This window comes from Rhinolophus hipposideros (assembly GCF_964194185.1).
Source record: "Rhinolophus hipposideros genome assembly, chromosome: 24".
Classification (NCBI taxonomy): domain Eukaryota; kingdom Metazoa; phylum Chordata; class Mammalia; order Chiroptera; family Rhinolophidae; genus Rhinolophus; species Rhinolophus hipposideros.
In genome coordinates, this window is record NC_138070.1 from 13,820,441 (window position 1) to 13,837,319 (window position 16,879).

General features: G+C 41.1%; 1 protein-coding gene across 1 annotated transcript in view; it reads right to left on the reverse strand.

Annotated features, from left to right (window-relative positions):
- The window catches only part of MYO1H (myosin IH), a 38,683-nt gene extending 23,148 nt beyond the window's left edge, over nucleotides 1–15,535 (reverse strand). The window contains exons 1-7 of the mRNA XM_081036549.1: nucleotides 15,468–15,535; nucleotides 14,694–14,813; nucleotides 9,372–9,463; nucleotides 8,690–8,784; nucleotides 3,946–3,992; nucleotides 1,022–1,102; nucleotides 437–542 (exon numbers count right to left, since the gene is read on the reverse strand). Of these exons, the coding sequence (XP_080892675.1) occupies nucleotides 437–542; nucleotides 1,022–1,102; nucleotides 3,946–3,992; nucleotides 8,690–8,784; nucleotides 9,372–9,463; nucleotides 14,694–14,765 (493 nt within the window). The 5' untranslated portion in view covers nucleotides 14,766–14,813; nucleotides 15,468–15,535. The remainder of the gene's footprint in view (nucleotides 1–436; nucleotides 543–1,021; nucleotides 1,103–3,945; nucleotides 3,993–8,689; nucleotides 8,785–9,371; nucleotides 9,464–14,693; nucleotides 14,814–15,467) is intronic.
- Nucleotides 15,536–16,879: the final 1,344 nt, after the last annotated feature.

Here is a 16,879-nt window from a genome sequence, read left to right on the forward strand (position 1 = left end):
CCGCAGTGCCCTCCACTGCCCAGTCTGCTTCACTCATTTGCTCTTCCTGCCTGGCCTCTGGAAGTCTTTGACTATCTGACTTTATTAGAGACCATGGCACGAGTTTAGAAAAGACCCATGTCATAGACCATCTTGGAAGATTGCTCACTGGCTGAAAAGAAGCAACCTCACTTCCCCTCACCTCTGATAACTGCCTGGCTCAACTGCGTTGCTCCTGAAATGGGACAAAGTCTGAGCAATGTTCACTCAGGACCACCCAAGGAACACCCCTTGCCCCTACTTATTTACCTTCTATTATTAAAAATGAAAACAATTCACGTCCAGAGGATAAGAAGCAAGCCTGTGGTGGTTTTCAGGATTTTAACCCACCACCATCTTGGTTTTCCCCCCAACCTCATTTCCCTGAGCTATCTGTTCAGAACGATTCACAACTCACTGGGTTCTTTCCACTCATTGGGCTTGATGCAACGGATGTATGAAGGTTCCTTGGAGATGAGAATTTCCAGAAGGCTGCTCAGGCTGTTTTTAAACTGAGTCCCCACCTGCAGGGAGAGAGAATGAGCTAAATAGACATCGCTACTCCCAGTTAATACCGAGAAGACTAGTTGGGGCACAAGTACGCAGTGAACGCCTGTAGGAGCCAGCATCACCTCTGAGCCCATCCCCCACCACTTTCCCCTGTTAACAAACTTCCTTTATGATTCTCATACTATTGTAAGTTCTTTCTTTATTCGATGGCATTTTCCTATACCATCTCCCACTAGATCGTATGTCCCATGAGCTCAGGGACCTTGACTGTTTTATTCTTGCTAAATCCACAGTCGGTGCTCAGTGAATGTCTGTAAATGACCGCACTGCTTGCTAACCTTGGAAAGTATATATTTAGAAGACCAGGTTAGAAAGCGATACTTCCAGAAAAAGGGGAGGAAAGACTTAAAAAGTGTAGATAGCCAGAGGTAATCGCACTCTCTGAGTGATTTTTGCTGCCTTTCAATTTTGCACGGGCATTTTCCCCACTCACTGTTGGTGACCTTCTCCGGTTTTGTAACTCGGCCACCAGGAAGCATTCTTTCATGATGCTGTTTTTGGACATGCACAGTACCTGTAAATAAAGGGAAATGACAACCACTTTCGCTACTTAGGAAATCAATAAGGGGTCTTGAGGGCAGCTCACGTCAGTGTGCACAACAGACCAGAGTCATCCGCTTCGGGAGTACTTGAAGAAGAGGGAGAAAACCACAAACAAGTGTGGAAGGAAGTGTTCATATATGATATCCACTGCTATATCTAGTTGATGAGGCCATCTAGGCGTTTTTCCTCTGACATGATGAAGCCATAATGGCTTCCAGTCCAGCCCAGACACTACAGGATAAGCGGGTTCCTTAAGAATGACCTCCAGGGGCTGGCCCGGTGGCTCAGGTGGTTGGAGTGCCGTGCTCCTAACGCAGAGGTCGCCAGTGTGATTCCCACATGCGGCTCTCCCTGGAGCTGACCTGCCATGTGCTGCCAGGAGCAGCCGCGCGGAAGAAGAGGAAAAATAAAAATAAAACATTAAAAAAAAAAGAATGACCTCCAAAGACATACAGTTGGCTAATTGACATATGAAAAGATGCCCAACGTCATTAGCTATAAGGAAAATGCAAATCAAAACCACCATGCAAATCACACCTGATAGAATGGGTATGATAAACAAGATAAGTCATGGGGATGTAATGTGCAGCATAGAGAATATAGTCAATATTATTGTGATAGCGTGGGACGGTGTCAGATGGTTGCTGGACTTATCACGGTGATCACTTCTTTATGTATATAAATGTTGAATAACCGTGGTGTATACCTAAATCTAATATAATATTGTATGTTAGCTATGTTTTAATAAAAATCTTCAACAACAAAAAATAGTGAAAGAGGCTATGATAAAAATAGAAAAAGGGTGACATTTGAGACATTCTGGGGACGCCATGGTACACTCCTCTGGTGACCCCGTAGGCAGAACCAATCCAACTATAAAAAGTGGCTCAGTGTGTTAACCCGTTGCTCAGATAGAATCATCCTGGAAAATTCCAAGTTTTATACAGAAGGTGCCAACAAAATGTATACAAATTTTAAGAAAGGAAAAAACTGTATTAAAATTGTAATACTCAATATATACACCGATAACAAAAGATGAATACAAGCTATGATTGACTTCTGCAATGACAAGAGGTGCTCAATGTGGTTCCCATCAGCATAATTTAAATACAGTTTTTTCCTTTCTTAAAATGTGCACACATTTCTTTGGCACCCTCTGTATATCTTACTGATAATCTGTACTGCAGTTCCAAATAACTCCAGCCTGCCTGAAATTCCATCCTGCTCCCGTTCACTAGATATGGTGACTCTGCTTCCATGGAAATGGTGTAAAAAAAAGTAGGCAGATGGTGAAGCCGATCAAACTCGAGTGTTAAGTTTTAGAAGTTTTATAACCACTGTGATGATCAGTTTGTATCTGTTATTTAAGGAGTTTGAAGTGTTTAAGAGAATCTAACAAATTAGCCTTATGATTTTATTTTGAAATGATACATTGGTATTCGATTTGTGATTTTCATTTGAAAGTTGTAAAATAATTGAATATGTCCATTAATAGTGTTTGAATGTGTAAGAGAACCCAAGTTACTACATGTATATGTTAGTTTTATTAGATTTGTAAGAGTTCATTGAGATGTAGAAAGATTTTACTTCATAGGTTTATAGTTTTGTCCCATTAGGCATTTGAAATGTTTCAGAAAATCAAATATACTAATTTGTAAGAGTAGTTGAAAAATAGTTTAGGAAACTTACATGTGTAAAGGTAATCAATTGTGTGAGGAAATGTAATCGTTTTAAATTTATGAGTTAATTAAATACGAATCAAACAAAACAGCAATTGTTTTCAATTTTAAATAAAAATCACTAGTTTTACAAATAGAATAAGGTTATGTTTGAAGACTTCTAAAAACAAAAATAAAATGTTCAACTTAAAAAACAATTTAACTCAACACTAAAAACATTTTCTCTTGTATCCATACAATGGAATATTCTTCAGCCTTAAAAAGAAAGGAAATTCTGACACTTCCTATAGCACGGATGAAACTTGAGGACATTAGGCTGAGAGAAGTCAGTCACAAAAACACAAACGTTGGATGATTCCACTTATATGAAGTACCTAGAGTAGTCAAACTCATAGAAACAGAAAGTAGAATGTTGGTTGCCAGGGGATATGTGACCTTGAGCAAGTCCCAACCTCTGTGGGTCTCAGCTTCCTCAGCCTCAGTTTATGTCACCTCAGTACATCCCCATGGCACCAGAACAAAATCTCTACTCCTTCCTGGGGACCTCAGCCTTCTGAGCTCTCAGCCCCCTCTCCTAACACTACCCCTCACTGAACACACACACTGAGCTCCTCTGGTGCACACGATGGTCTTTCTATCTGGAATAACCCTGATATTTCCAAGGCCAGAATCATTCTCATTCAGGTTTCAGCTCAGTCATCTCCACAGGGGTGTTTTCCCTGATCCTCTACACTAAATTTAAAATGTCTCCCTCAACCACAGTGCCTTATTTTCTTCATAGCACTTTTCACTGAGGTGAGGGATAACTTATTTGTGTACGTTTATATTTATTCTTGGCCACTATTCTCCCTCCACCCTGCACACCACACAATGGAAAGCCCCATGTTCACCTCTGAAACTCCAGAGCTAGCCCAGTGTCTGGCACACGGGAGGGGCACCACATACACTTGAATGGGTTTATTGAGTGAAAGGTTCCTACAGATGATCTTAAATGGCTGTTCCGGCCATGACATGCTGGAATTCTAACATAACTCAGATAAGAGAAAAATCCAGAAGGCCAATCTACCCTAAAATCAGTGTCATGGGTGATATCTTATACTCATCAGAAACACATGTAGCTAAGTTTCAGACTTACCTCTTTCAGATGTCTGTAGAGGATATCGTTGTTTTTTTCCAAGAATCCTACAAAACATCAAGTAAAAAAATTGTGTATCAATGGCTTTGCTTTAAAAATGCAATTCCATCCCAATGGATAGCAAAGGGAAATCCTAAAAATCATCTCTTAGTATTAGATGGGAATTCTCAGCCTTGGCACTACGACATTTGGGACTGGATAATTCTTTGTTGTGGGACCGGTAGCACCTTCTCCAGTTGTGACAATCATATACGTGCTCTGACAATTAAGTTCACTAACTTGTTGCAACGATGTTGCTAACCTTTTTTGATACCAAAGGGATTATTCATTATGAATTTGTACCAACTGGACAAACAGTTCACCAAGTTTACTATTTGGAAGTGTTGAAAAGGCTGCGTGAAAAAGTTAGACGACCTGAACTTTTCACCAACAATTCATGGTTCTTGCATCACGACAATGCCCCAGCTCACACGGCACTGTCTGTGAGGGAGTTTTTAGCCAGGAAACAAACTGGTAGTGAGGGTATTGGAACACCCTCACTACTCCTGATCTGGCCCCCAATGACTCCTTTCTTTACCCAAAGCTAAAGGAAATATCAAAAGGAAGACATTTTGATGACATTCAGGACATCAAGGGTAATACGACGACAGCTCTGATGGCCATTCCAGAAAAAGAGTTCCAAAATTGCTTTGAAGGGTGGACTAGGCATTGGCGTCAGTGCATAGCTTCCCAAGGGGAATCCTTCAAAGATGACCATAGTGATATTCAGCAATGAGGTATGTAGCACTTTTTCTAGGATGAGTTCACAAACTTAATTATCTGACCTCAAATGTTTCTAGACATTGCCAGTATCCCTGGGGGGTAACCCCATCTCTGATTGAGAACCAGATCCTCAGAACCAAGCTTATGACACACACAGTATATTCTAAATCCCAATAAGCTACCATATGAATACACAGCCTTTACACTGAGTATTGTACAGGGGCCTAGTCCAGTAGCAAAGAACTACACATACAATGAAAGACATCAAAACAATGGATAGGGCACTGAACTCAAGGGCCACCAGGTGAGACCATGCAGACAGAGGAGAAAATCAGGCCCATCATTAAGAAAATCAAATTCGAATACCAGGATTTGTGGTACCCTATGGCATCTTCATACAAAGGAACACATGTCAATTCCAATGTTAAAACTTGGTTTAAAGTTCTCACTTAAAACCTAATCAGTTAGTTAAATTAACAACTAAATGGCATGATAAAGTCAAAACCAGCTAAAAAAGACATGCATCAATGATGTTTAAGATACAACCTTTCTAGATGACAATTTTGAGCTATCAAAACTTTCTTTTTTTTAAAAGGAGGGTGCAACTCACAGTGGCCCATGTGGGGATCAAACCGGCAACCTTGGTGCCATCAGCACCACACTCCCACCAACTGAGCTAACTGGCCACCTCCCCAAACATTTTTATTGGGGTATAATGTACATAATATAAAATTTACCTTTTTAACTATTTTTAAGTATATAGTTCGGTGGCATTAAGTGAATTCAACATTACTGTGTGACCATCACCACTACCCATCTTCAGAACACTTATCTTCCCAGGCTGAAACTCCGTACCCCTTAAACACTAACTCTCCATCCCCCAGCAGCCCCTAAACATCACTACTTTCTGTCTCTATAAATATGACTACTCTAGGCACTTCTTATAAGTGAAATGGTACAGTATTTATCCTTTATGTGCCTGGCTTATTTCACTTAGCATAATGTTTTCACGGTTCATTCATGTTGTAGCACGTGTTAGCACTTCCCTCCTTTTCATGGCTGAAAAATGTTCTATTTTTTTTAACACACATTTTGTTTATCCATTCATCTATCAATGGAAACCTGGGTTGCTTTCACATTTTGGCTGTTGTGAATCATGCCGCTAAATACATGGGTGTACAAATACCTGTTCGTGCCCCTGCTTTCCATTCTTTGGGGTATACACCCAGAAGTGATCAAAACTAACTTTAACAGAACATTTCACCCAACAATGCCACTTCTGGGAATTTATCCTATGTATATAATGTGCACATATTGGCCAAGTGAAATATACAAAGATGTCAAATGTAGCAGTGTTTATAAGAGACAAAGTTGGAAACGAGTGGCTATCAAATAGATGACTATGGGGAGTGCCTGTAGCTTTTCAAAAGAAATGTGGTAGCATCTGCATTCCCTGGAGAGCTGGCGTAGATCTGGAAGCAAAAGACCTGAGTTGGCACCCCAGCTCTGCCCCTTACTAGCTGTGTGAACTTGGGCAAGTTACTCAACTTCTCTGAGCTCAGTTGCCTCATAGATTAAAAGGGGGATAATAATGCTCTCCACCTCAGCAGGTTTTGTGAGGTTGTAGTGAACAGCAGAGAGAGCTAAAGCACTTGGGACAGTGCCTGGCCCAGATAAGTGCTCAATTAATGTTATTTGGAATCCAAATGATCTCCAATATTCATTCATTTAAAAAAAGCAAAATACAAAACACAAAATAACAAGACATTGTTGGTTCTTGTGGTTACTTCAGAGGAGACTAAGAGTGCAAAGGGCTTTTAATTTTCTTTTTGTGCTATTCTCTACTGTCAGCAATTTTTAACCTTACACGTGTATTACTTTTATCTTTAAACAAAAATCAATAGATTATATGACTAGAAAGATTTGTCCTGTTTAAAATTTTTCTGTTTTATACCCCTCTTTTTTTAAGGGAAAAAACATAATATTATAACGTTATATTTCTTTTTAAAGATTCTTAGAGACATAAACTGATTTCTAAATAAGAACCTAAATCAGAAGTGACAAAGAAAATGTTTTTAAAATATTTTGAAAGAAAATGCTCACAGCAGCATTCTTCATAGTAGCCAAAATGTGTAAACTACCCAAATGCCTATCAATTAATGAATGGATAGATAAAATGTGATGTATCCAGGCAATGGAATACTACTTGGTAATAAAACAGAGTAACAACAGGCATGAACCTTGAAAACACTATATTAAGTAGAAAAAGGTAAAGTAAACTTCATAAAAATTAAGAAATTCTATGCTTCAAAGGAAACCATCAAGAAAGAGAAAAGACAAACCACAGATTGGTGAAAATATTTGCAAATCATATAGCTAATAAGGGACTTATATCCAGAATTTATGAAGAACTCTTACAACTCAATAAAAAAAATTTTTTTAATGGGCATAGGATCTGAGTAGACGATTCTCCAAGGAAGATATGAAAAGGCCAATAAACACATGAAAAGATGTTCAGCATTATTAGTTATTAGGGAAATGCAGATCAAAATACCACTTCAGACCCACTAGGATGGCTGGAATCAATAGACAATAAGAAGGATGTAGAGAAGCTGGAAATCTCATCCACTGCTGGTGGGAATGTAAAATGGTACAACCGCTTTGGAAATAATCTGTCAGATTCTCAAGAGGTTCAGCATAGAGTTACCCTACAACCAGCAATTCCACAAGAGAAATGGAAACATCCACGGTATGACAATTAAGTTGGCGAACTCATCCTAGAAAAGTGCTACACACCTCATTACTGAATATCAGCACAGTCACCTTCCAAGTACCCCCCTTGGGAAGCTATGCACTGACACCAGCACCTAGTCCACCCTTCAAAGCAATTTTGGAACTCTTTTGCTGGAATGGCCATCAGAGCTGTTGTCATATTACCCTTGATGTCCTGAATGTCATCAAAATGTCTTCCTTTCAATATTTCCTTTATCTTCGGGTAAAGAAAGAAGTCATTGGGGCCAGATCAGGTGAGCAGGGAGGGTGTTCCAATACAGTTATTTGTTTACTGGCTAAAAACTCCCTCACAGACAGTGCTGTGTGAGCTGGTGCATTGTCGTGTTGTGAGAGCCATGAATTGTTGGTGAAAAGTTCAGGTCGTCTAACTTTTTCACGCAGCCTTTTCATTACTTCCAAATAGTAAAATTGGTTAACTGTTTGTCCAGTTGGTCTGAAGTGGTATTTTATACCATTTATTTATACAAATTCATAATGAATGATCCCTCTGATTTCAAAAAAGGTTAGGAACATTGTCACAACAAGTTCATGAACTTACTTGTCAAACCTTGTATGTCCCACATAAAAACATACACAGGCACATTCATAGCAGCATTATTCATAACAGCCAAAACGTGTCAACAACCTCAATGCCCATCAACTGATGAGTGGATAAACACAAGCGGTCTATCCACACAGTGGAATATTATTTGGCAATAAAAAGGAAAGACACCATGCATGAATCTTGAAAACAGGCAAAGTGAAAGAAGTCAGACACAAAAGGTCACATACTGTATGTTTCCATTTATAAAGACTATCCAGAATAGGCAAATCTATAGAGACAAAGTAGATTGGTTTGTTGCCTAGGGCTGTTAGGGGATGAGGTTGGAAGAAAATGGGGAGTGACTGCTAACGTGTATAGGGTTTCTCTTTGGGGTGATGAAAATGTCTAAAATTGACTGTGGTGATGATTGCACAACTATATAGTGAATATACTAAAAACTGTTGAATTGTACACTTTAAATGGGTGAAATATATGTGAATTGTCTCAAAGGGATACTCACACACACACAGTAAATACATTTAAAAAGACCTTTCAGATGGCACGCTTGCATGTGGAGCTAGGGAACGTCGGAGATGGACGTGCAGCATTTTTTCAGTGGACACAGAGGCTCCTGCATGGTGAGACCTGTGCCCCCAGGGCACTCACCTTTGGTGCAGTATGTGACCACTCCCGCATAGTGGAAGAGTTGGAACTCCATCAAGCCAATCCTCTTTCGGCCCTTTGGACCCGCCAGCCTCCGGCTACAGAAAGACAAAAAATAGACATGAGCTGAACCTTTCTACTTTACAGTAACAAAATGCACTGATATATAAAACCAAAAGAGAGAGATTTTGGACAAGGTGTTTAAGACCATGATAATCTACTGAAGGCCAGCACTGAAATCTAACCACATACAGCAGCTCCCAGGAAGCAGTGCTGCCTATTTCATCTGACGATAGGTCAAGGTCTCCCTCAAGTTACACCCTTCCTTCTCCTAAGCTCCGAGGAATAAAAATGCACGTGAACCACAGAATCACATTTATTTGTACAACGAAGTAATTTCCATTTTTCTAGGTGATAACTAAGAAATAATTTTACTACTTTATATCCTTATGACGTTGAGACTAAAATACTCATTAAATATTTTTCAGATTCTAGTGATTCATAATTTTCAAGAGTTAAGCTCCTATACCATCTTATCAATGATATAACAAAATGACATTATTCGAGGATTTGCTGATATGATTTGGTGCCTCATAATGTACTCTTGGGGAGCTCTGCCCCAAGAAAATGGATGAATATACAGTGATCTTCCTCCATGCAACAACTTGTCAAATGAGATATATACGTGCGGAAGTGTGCGTGCTTGCCCACTTTCTCTTCCAATTTCTCAAGGAAACTCAAGTCTGTAGCAGGACCAGGACGAATGCATTCTTCATCCTTGAAAAGAAAAAGAGATGTGTACTGTATAGGAAATAGAGTCAATGGAACGGTAACAGCTACACACACTATCAGAGGGGTAGTAGACTGGGGGAGGGAGTTATCATTTTGTGAGGGGTGTAAATGTCTAACTGTCACATTGCTTTGTACACCTGACACTGAGAGAGATAGAGAGAGAGAGACACAGAGAGAGAAACAAAAAGAAAAAGGGAAGCCTCAATCCCTAGCACCACACTCCATCAATTCCAAGTTTAAATGCTTTCACCACCTGTGGCAGAATGTATTGGACTAAAATACCGTCATCTCATACAAGTTCAGGTGAACATTTCAGGGTACGGTGACTAATCCATCACATGTGCTCAGCTTTTCAGATTTGATAAGAGGACCATGGAACCAGAGAGATTCTGGTGAATCTCTCTATGAAAAGTCAATTCTCCCATCCATCTGACGCACATTGCCAAAGTCTTCTCAAGGACACTCCACAGCTTCCATGAGCAGCCAATGTAAAACTAGACCTCATTTTTTCTTAACTACTCGTTGCTGGCCAAGAACAAATGCCCTTTTACTAGGAACAAAGCTTTCATGGAAAGCAACTTATAAAACCACTTGAGTCTAACCTTTCATATTCCTCAAGCTGTGCCTTTCTATTTCCTACTGTGGGTCTTTGACAGTGACAACATTTAATTGACCATCTTAATTAAGGATGAATCAATCAACACTGTAGCTTTTATTAAAGCAAAAGCAACAACTTCATGGACTGTAGATGCCTGCCCACTATGCTCTATACCTAAGCTGAAGTTGAATAATATTGAATGTCAACTACAATTAAGTATACATATATATGTGTGTATATATATATATTCAAAAACAACAACAAAAACAAAAAACCTGGGTTAAGATTGGTGAGACAACTCCTATAAAGTAGCATTTCTATGATTTCTGGTCTCATCTACGGAAAACCAAATGGAGACAAGTATTTATTACCAAAATATTTAAAAATACTGGTCTAGCAACTCACATGAACATTGAATGTGTATGTGCCAGCTTAATGTCAATCCTTGCTCCCTGGAACGCAATTCCCCAATGTCCACAAGGCCTGTGACTTCACCTCCTTCAGGTCATTGCTCAAATGTCACTTTCTCAGTGAGTCCTTCCTAGACCATCTTACCTAAAATCGAGCCCCCCTCCCCAGCACATCTAATCTTCTCTTTTTCCTCCATTGCACAACCAACATATTTTGCCCATTAACCTCTGTTGTCAGTCTCTTCATGCTAGAGTTTCAAATCTCTGAGTGCAGGGGTTTTGATCTGTTTTGTCCATTGCTTTGTCCCAAAGCATAGGGCACAGTCCTGACATTCGATGAGTATTTGTTGAATGAATAGAGTCTGAATATTTACCATGGAATAGGCATCGCTATAAGCCCTCTGCATGTCTTATCTCACTTAATTTGACCTTATAGCTCCTCTCCGAGGTAAGTGCTATTATTGCTGTACCCATTTAAAGATAAAAAAAATTGGAACTCAGAGAGGTTAAGATCCCTGTCTAAGGTTGCACAGCTAGCAAGCAATGAGGCTGGGCTTTGAAATCAGGTGCTATCCATGTTCCTGGCAACTATAGTCACCTGTAGTTGACTGGCTGTGCTTTAGCATGCTGGGTTCACAGCAGTTAGGTGGGGTGGTTGGGGCAGGGCAGGAGAAAAAAAGGGACCAGTTATTTTCATTTAGGAGGCAAACCGTGGTGCAGATGATCCCAAATGAAAAGCAAGGCAAGGAAACCATTTCTCATTTGGCCCTTAGGGTTTACTTTAAAAATTGATATTTGAATTGGAACAACTGTGGATTCAGGACATTAGTGTTCTTAGAAGTCACGACAGTTCAAAACAAGGCCACAGGCCCACCCCAAGGAGCCTCAATTCAGACTCAGTGGATGTATTTTGGAAGGCCTTCCTTTATGTTTTTTGGTTTCCTGCTCGGTGGCAAGCATGAAAGCAGCTCCTCCCCAAACACCTGCCTAAACCAGGTCCCCAATTTTCTGGCTCATCCTTCCACGTCTATGGAAGATATATATGTATGCTCTCATTTCAAAGGTCTTTCCTTGCTATCTCCGAATGGACTATAATTTAGGTCTGTGGATTGAGATGAGAGGGGAAAAGCTCAGTCAAAGCTCTGAGCAAGAATTCAGCAAAAAACCTCAACTTGTATGTTTCAATCAGCTGGTGGATTCCACTCTTGAGCCTTGTAAGCTGGGGGGAAGTTCTTCCATGTTTTGTAAACATGGTGTGAGGAGGCTCTAGGTCAATATTAACTTTCTCACCAGAATGGAAATGATTCCTTTGTGTCTCTCTTCTACCAAATCACAGATGATCTTGTTGTTGAAATAGCGAATTGGTTCCCACTGAAATGACAAAGAGGAAAGAATTCTCCAAGGATTTACGAAGTGAGATCAAAAAACACGGTGAATGTTTAAATTTAAAAAAGAAACACACCTATTGCAGTAAAAGACACATTGCCATTAATCCCCCTCAAAGTACTCCTCATTGCTTCAAACACACTCATCTCATCGTTCTTGCCACTTTCTGAAGCAGTTTTGGAAGTCCTCTTTCGTGAATGTCTTTAGTTGCGCTGTCATGGCTGCCTCGATGTCCTGAATCGTTTTGACTTTGGGGAGGAGTCAGAAGTCTCACGGTGCCAGATCCGGTGAATAAGGTGGATGAGAACACACTGTAATGTTTTTATTTGACAGAAATGCCCTACCAGAAGCAATGTGTGACACGAAGACTTTCTGTTGTGATCAACAAATATGGTGAATGCTGCTGCTGCATGCCATCCAACAGAAAGACAGGGATCTTCAATACAGGGAAGCAGTGCATCGAACCTTAGTAACTGTGTGACAAGCTTCAACTTGTTTGGTGCAGTCAGTCGGGTGTCAGCTACGGTTGAGAGAAGGTGTGTTTCAAAGTGTGCCATAAATCATCCTCCATCATGACAATGCTCTGTGTCACACATCACTTCAGGTATACGTCACTTTCTGTCAAATAAAATCATTACAGTATGTCCTCATCCACCTTATTCACTGGATCTGGCACCGTGTGACTCCTGGCTCTGCCGCAAAGTCAAAATGATTCAGGAAAGGGAGGCAGCCTGATTCAGGACATCGAGGCAGCCACGACAGCACAACTAAAGACACTCACGAAAGAAGACTTCCAGAACTGCTTCAGAAAGTGGCAAGAATGATGGGATAAGTGTGTTTGAAGTGAGGGGGAGTATTTTGAGGGGCATTAATGGCAATGTGTCTTTTATTGTAATAAACTTTTTTATTTAAACATTCATCATATCGTTTGATCACTCCTCATAATGAGTATAAAACAGATTTCTTTTTAATTGACTTTCCAACATTTTTTTTCAAGACCTGTTTATCTCTGACATTAACAAAATAATACTTTCTGAATATTAAAATAATTTCCCAGGAAATAAGCAGAGAAGGAGGGAAAAATAATTCTTAGTATTAATCAGGAAAAACTATCAACGTTTCTCAAGTGAACGTCTTTCGCTATATTAAGAAATCAAATGAGGAGAAAACATTAAAATGTTTACCTCTATACCTTCCATTTCATATTCTGCCTGTTCCGCTTTTAGGGTGCTCTCAATTAACAGTTGCTGGAGTTTTTCATTGCAGTAATTTATACAGAACTGTTCAAAACTAGAGATGCAAAAGATTTAAGTAACTAAAGCTATGCGAGTAGACCAATTTTTAAAAAAATTATATTTACTGTTTTCAAAGATGGTTTTTAATATAGAAAAAGCGAAGTCCTCATTAATCAAATAATTTACAAAATAGATCACATGAATCAAGCTAAAAGACATTTGCATTTTTTTTATGGTTATTCCAATTCTAGGACAATCGATGAATTAGGGGCTATGCAAATCTGGAGAATTTCTGAGGACAGGAAAATCAATTCCAATAACATCAGAGATGCCTTAAACCTGACTGAGACCTTAAAGAAGAACAAGGGTTAACAGATAATGACAAACGGACAAACTCACCCATTCTTGTCAAACACTTCAAAGCCATAGATATCCAGCAATCCAATCACAGTTTTCTTGGTGAACTCCTAGTCAAAATAACACACGCTGCTCACTGTTAGCTCTTTTACTGTGTGACACTCAAAACCCAGTAGCTGCCCCAAATCTGGGACGTGGCTAGAAAGCTCATGCCTTCTCTTTCCAACAATGGCTCACAGAAGAAACAACGTCCCCAGCGCAGTCCTCCTGCCTGCAGCTTTCACATATCCCAGCCATGCCAGCTTTCACCTCCATCACCTGAGCAGTGAGACTGTCCCCTTCTGATTCACTTCCTTACTTCAACCTTCCTCAGCTTCCCAAGCCCATATTCAATCCAAAGAAGAAGAAGAAGAAGAAAAAAGACCTATAGATGGTCAAGGAGATGTTTATCCGGGAGGGAAGACAGGTGGTAATGGACTTTAAATAGAAGACCAAGTACTGTCAGGCAAGGATGGCTATTCACAGAGAATATACCTCTTTTTTAAAAAGGGGACACAATTGAATATCCTGAGTGGTGTACAAACACACCTTGTTTTATTGTGCTTTGCTTTATTACGCCTCACAGGTGTTGCATTTTTACAAATGGAAGGCAAGGTCCTCCGCCAGCCAAAAGAGTATGGATGCGCTTTACTGCGGTTGTCTGGAACCAAACCTGCCACATCTCTGAGGGATTCCTGCACTGCGTTAATGCCTCCCGAAGCTGTCCAGTGCTTCCTACCTCCAGGAGTTTCACCACCTCCACATACCTCGCCCCTTCATGTCATTTCCTTAATTTCTACCTTTGAATAAATTCCCTTTTTTATTGAAATAATTCCACTTCCCAAGGAAATGTGACCATAGGGTGAGTTCAAAGGAGTCGTTGTATTTTTTCTGATACACACGAAACATCTACTACTGTTAAAATAAAAAAAAATTTCTGCGTACACTTAGAGCCATCTGGCATCCTTGGAATGCTGTGCGTCCCCGACTTTGGGACACACTGCGAAAATCGCCAGCATGCCTTTTTGTGAGCCTACTATGTGCGGGGTGCTGGAAACATCCATGTGCAAAGAACGGTCCCTGCCCAGCAGGCGCTTACCGTCAATTCTCACACATTGTTTCGAGTCTGGATGCTGATTCTACAATATGACCATGTTAGTGAGAGCAAGTCATCCAAGATGTGGACTAACCTTATTCACGATGGAGGAATTAATTTTGTTGACCAGCCAAGTGAATGTGCGTCCATAAATAGCCTTCGCCATTGCATCTCTAGCGAAGACAGAGAGTTCTAGCGTCAATGGGCATAGCACCTGAGAAGAAGGACGGGGCATCATTACAGAGGTTTAAAAATAAAAGCCCCAAGTTTTCAAATGAGCCTTTAGTGATGACCAGTGAAGGGTACGTGCTGCGGGAAGACGCTACCCGCACCTGTACACGGGCACGGAGTAGCTATTCTTGAGTACCAGGCACTGGGGTGGGCTTAATGAGATACAGCCAGGAGCAAACAAACAGTTCCAGTCTTTTGTGGGCTGGGCTCACACTTGGGGGCGGGGGGGCGGCAGGACATTCAATAAGTCACGGAAAGAAGAATCATGTTGTCAAGCTGAGAGTGACACATGCTGTAAGGAGGTACGTATGGTACTGTAGGGTAGGGTTGGGGGGAGCAGGGAAGGTTCCTTGAGGAAGTGCCCCTGGGAACTGAGGAGGCGTCAACTAGATGGAACAGAGGGAAGAGTCTCAGCAGAGGGAAACAAAGACCGTGTGGAGGGAAGGCATGGTTCGTGTGAGGCATGGAAAGCTGGTGATGGCGTGGGATGGGGAAGTGAAAGCAGGAGATGCTGGCAGGAGCTGGATTATGCAGGGCCCGGTGGGCAGGGTTCAGGGATTTTCCCACGCCCCTGGGGGCCGCCATCCTGCTGGCACAAGCAGTGGGGGGCAGGCACATTTCCACTAGGTCCATTTACCTCTTCAGTTTGGGTTTCAATCTTTCTATGGGTGAGAGCTTCCAGAAGGACCGATGGTGGGACCCCCAGGAGCTAAATAAATGGAAACCAAAATGCCATTCAGCAATCTGATGTTACTCACTAGCTTATAAAGAGTTCGTAGAGTTTTCAGGCCCAGGGTTCTCTGCCCTGTGCTTTTATGCCAAACAGACCACATTAGCTCTTTCAACCAAATGGCTTTTACCCATGCCCTCACCCGGCCCTACACTCGTTACGCCTCCTAACCAGTACCAGGCACGGTGTCAGCCATCTGGGACGTGGGCACCCAGCTGCCTCGCTCCCCTCTCCCGCCTTTCCACCTCTGAAGGTGAACATCACCTTGGCGATCCATTTGATCTCGTGGGTGACTGGTATGGTGGCACAGCCCTGGTGGTTCACTCCAAAACAAATGTTCCCCAGGTGTAGGACACTGGCAATAATTCCAAAGAGATTCTAGGAACGTGGGAAGTGGTGAGGACAGGGAGAGAAGACGGCAGCTGCCTAATCGGTCAATGTCATCAGAGGAGACCCCCGAAGGAAAACCACCCTCTTCTTCCCTAAGCTTACAGAACCGAACTGTCATCCTTTCCCAGAAATGGGCCTCTTGTCCACTTCAAGTATTAAAGGAAAGGGGGAGGAAGAGCCTCCGCAGAAAGTGGGGAGAAGCCTTACTGGAGCTCCAGGACAGGATACTTCTATTTTTATACCCCCCCCCACCCAATAAGCCATTTAATGTTCAAATGCCATAGTCCCAGATACATGTATTTGAATTATATTCTGGTCCTTGAAAGATCAATAGTTTAACAATCAAAATGAAAAGACAAAAAGATGTAAAAACAATGTTTATAAACACTACAATTCATGCCAGGCTGTTCAAAAACAGAAGTGAGAATAAATAACAATTCTATGAGAATTCATTATCCATAAGATCCTATGAGATCTGAATATTTGACAGTGGACTTGATTGGGAAGAAGAAACATCACCTCCTCCTTCCACACAACGCTGGGAAAAGTTAGAGATGCCAGAAAAAATGCAGAGGGCCCAGTTAACACTTTCAAGTAATCGATGACTGATTTTTTTAGTGTAAGTTAGTCCTGTGCAATGTTGGGACGTGCTTATGCTAAAAAATTAGTCATTGCTTATCTGAAATTAAAATGCGAGCATGTGTCCTGTGTTTTTATTTGCTGAAGCTGGTAACCCTAGTATGCAACCACCAAGAAAGCAGGATTGTCGTCTGGATCCCAGACCTTATGGGCAGTTCTGCCCTCAGGGCCCGTACCTCAAGGTCACGTTCAGTAAAATCGATGGCAGCAAAGGCATTGGAAATGGTTTTCCAGTCATTCTTGTCATTGATAGAAGACTCATTGGCACAATGACCCTGTTGACACAGAAT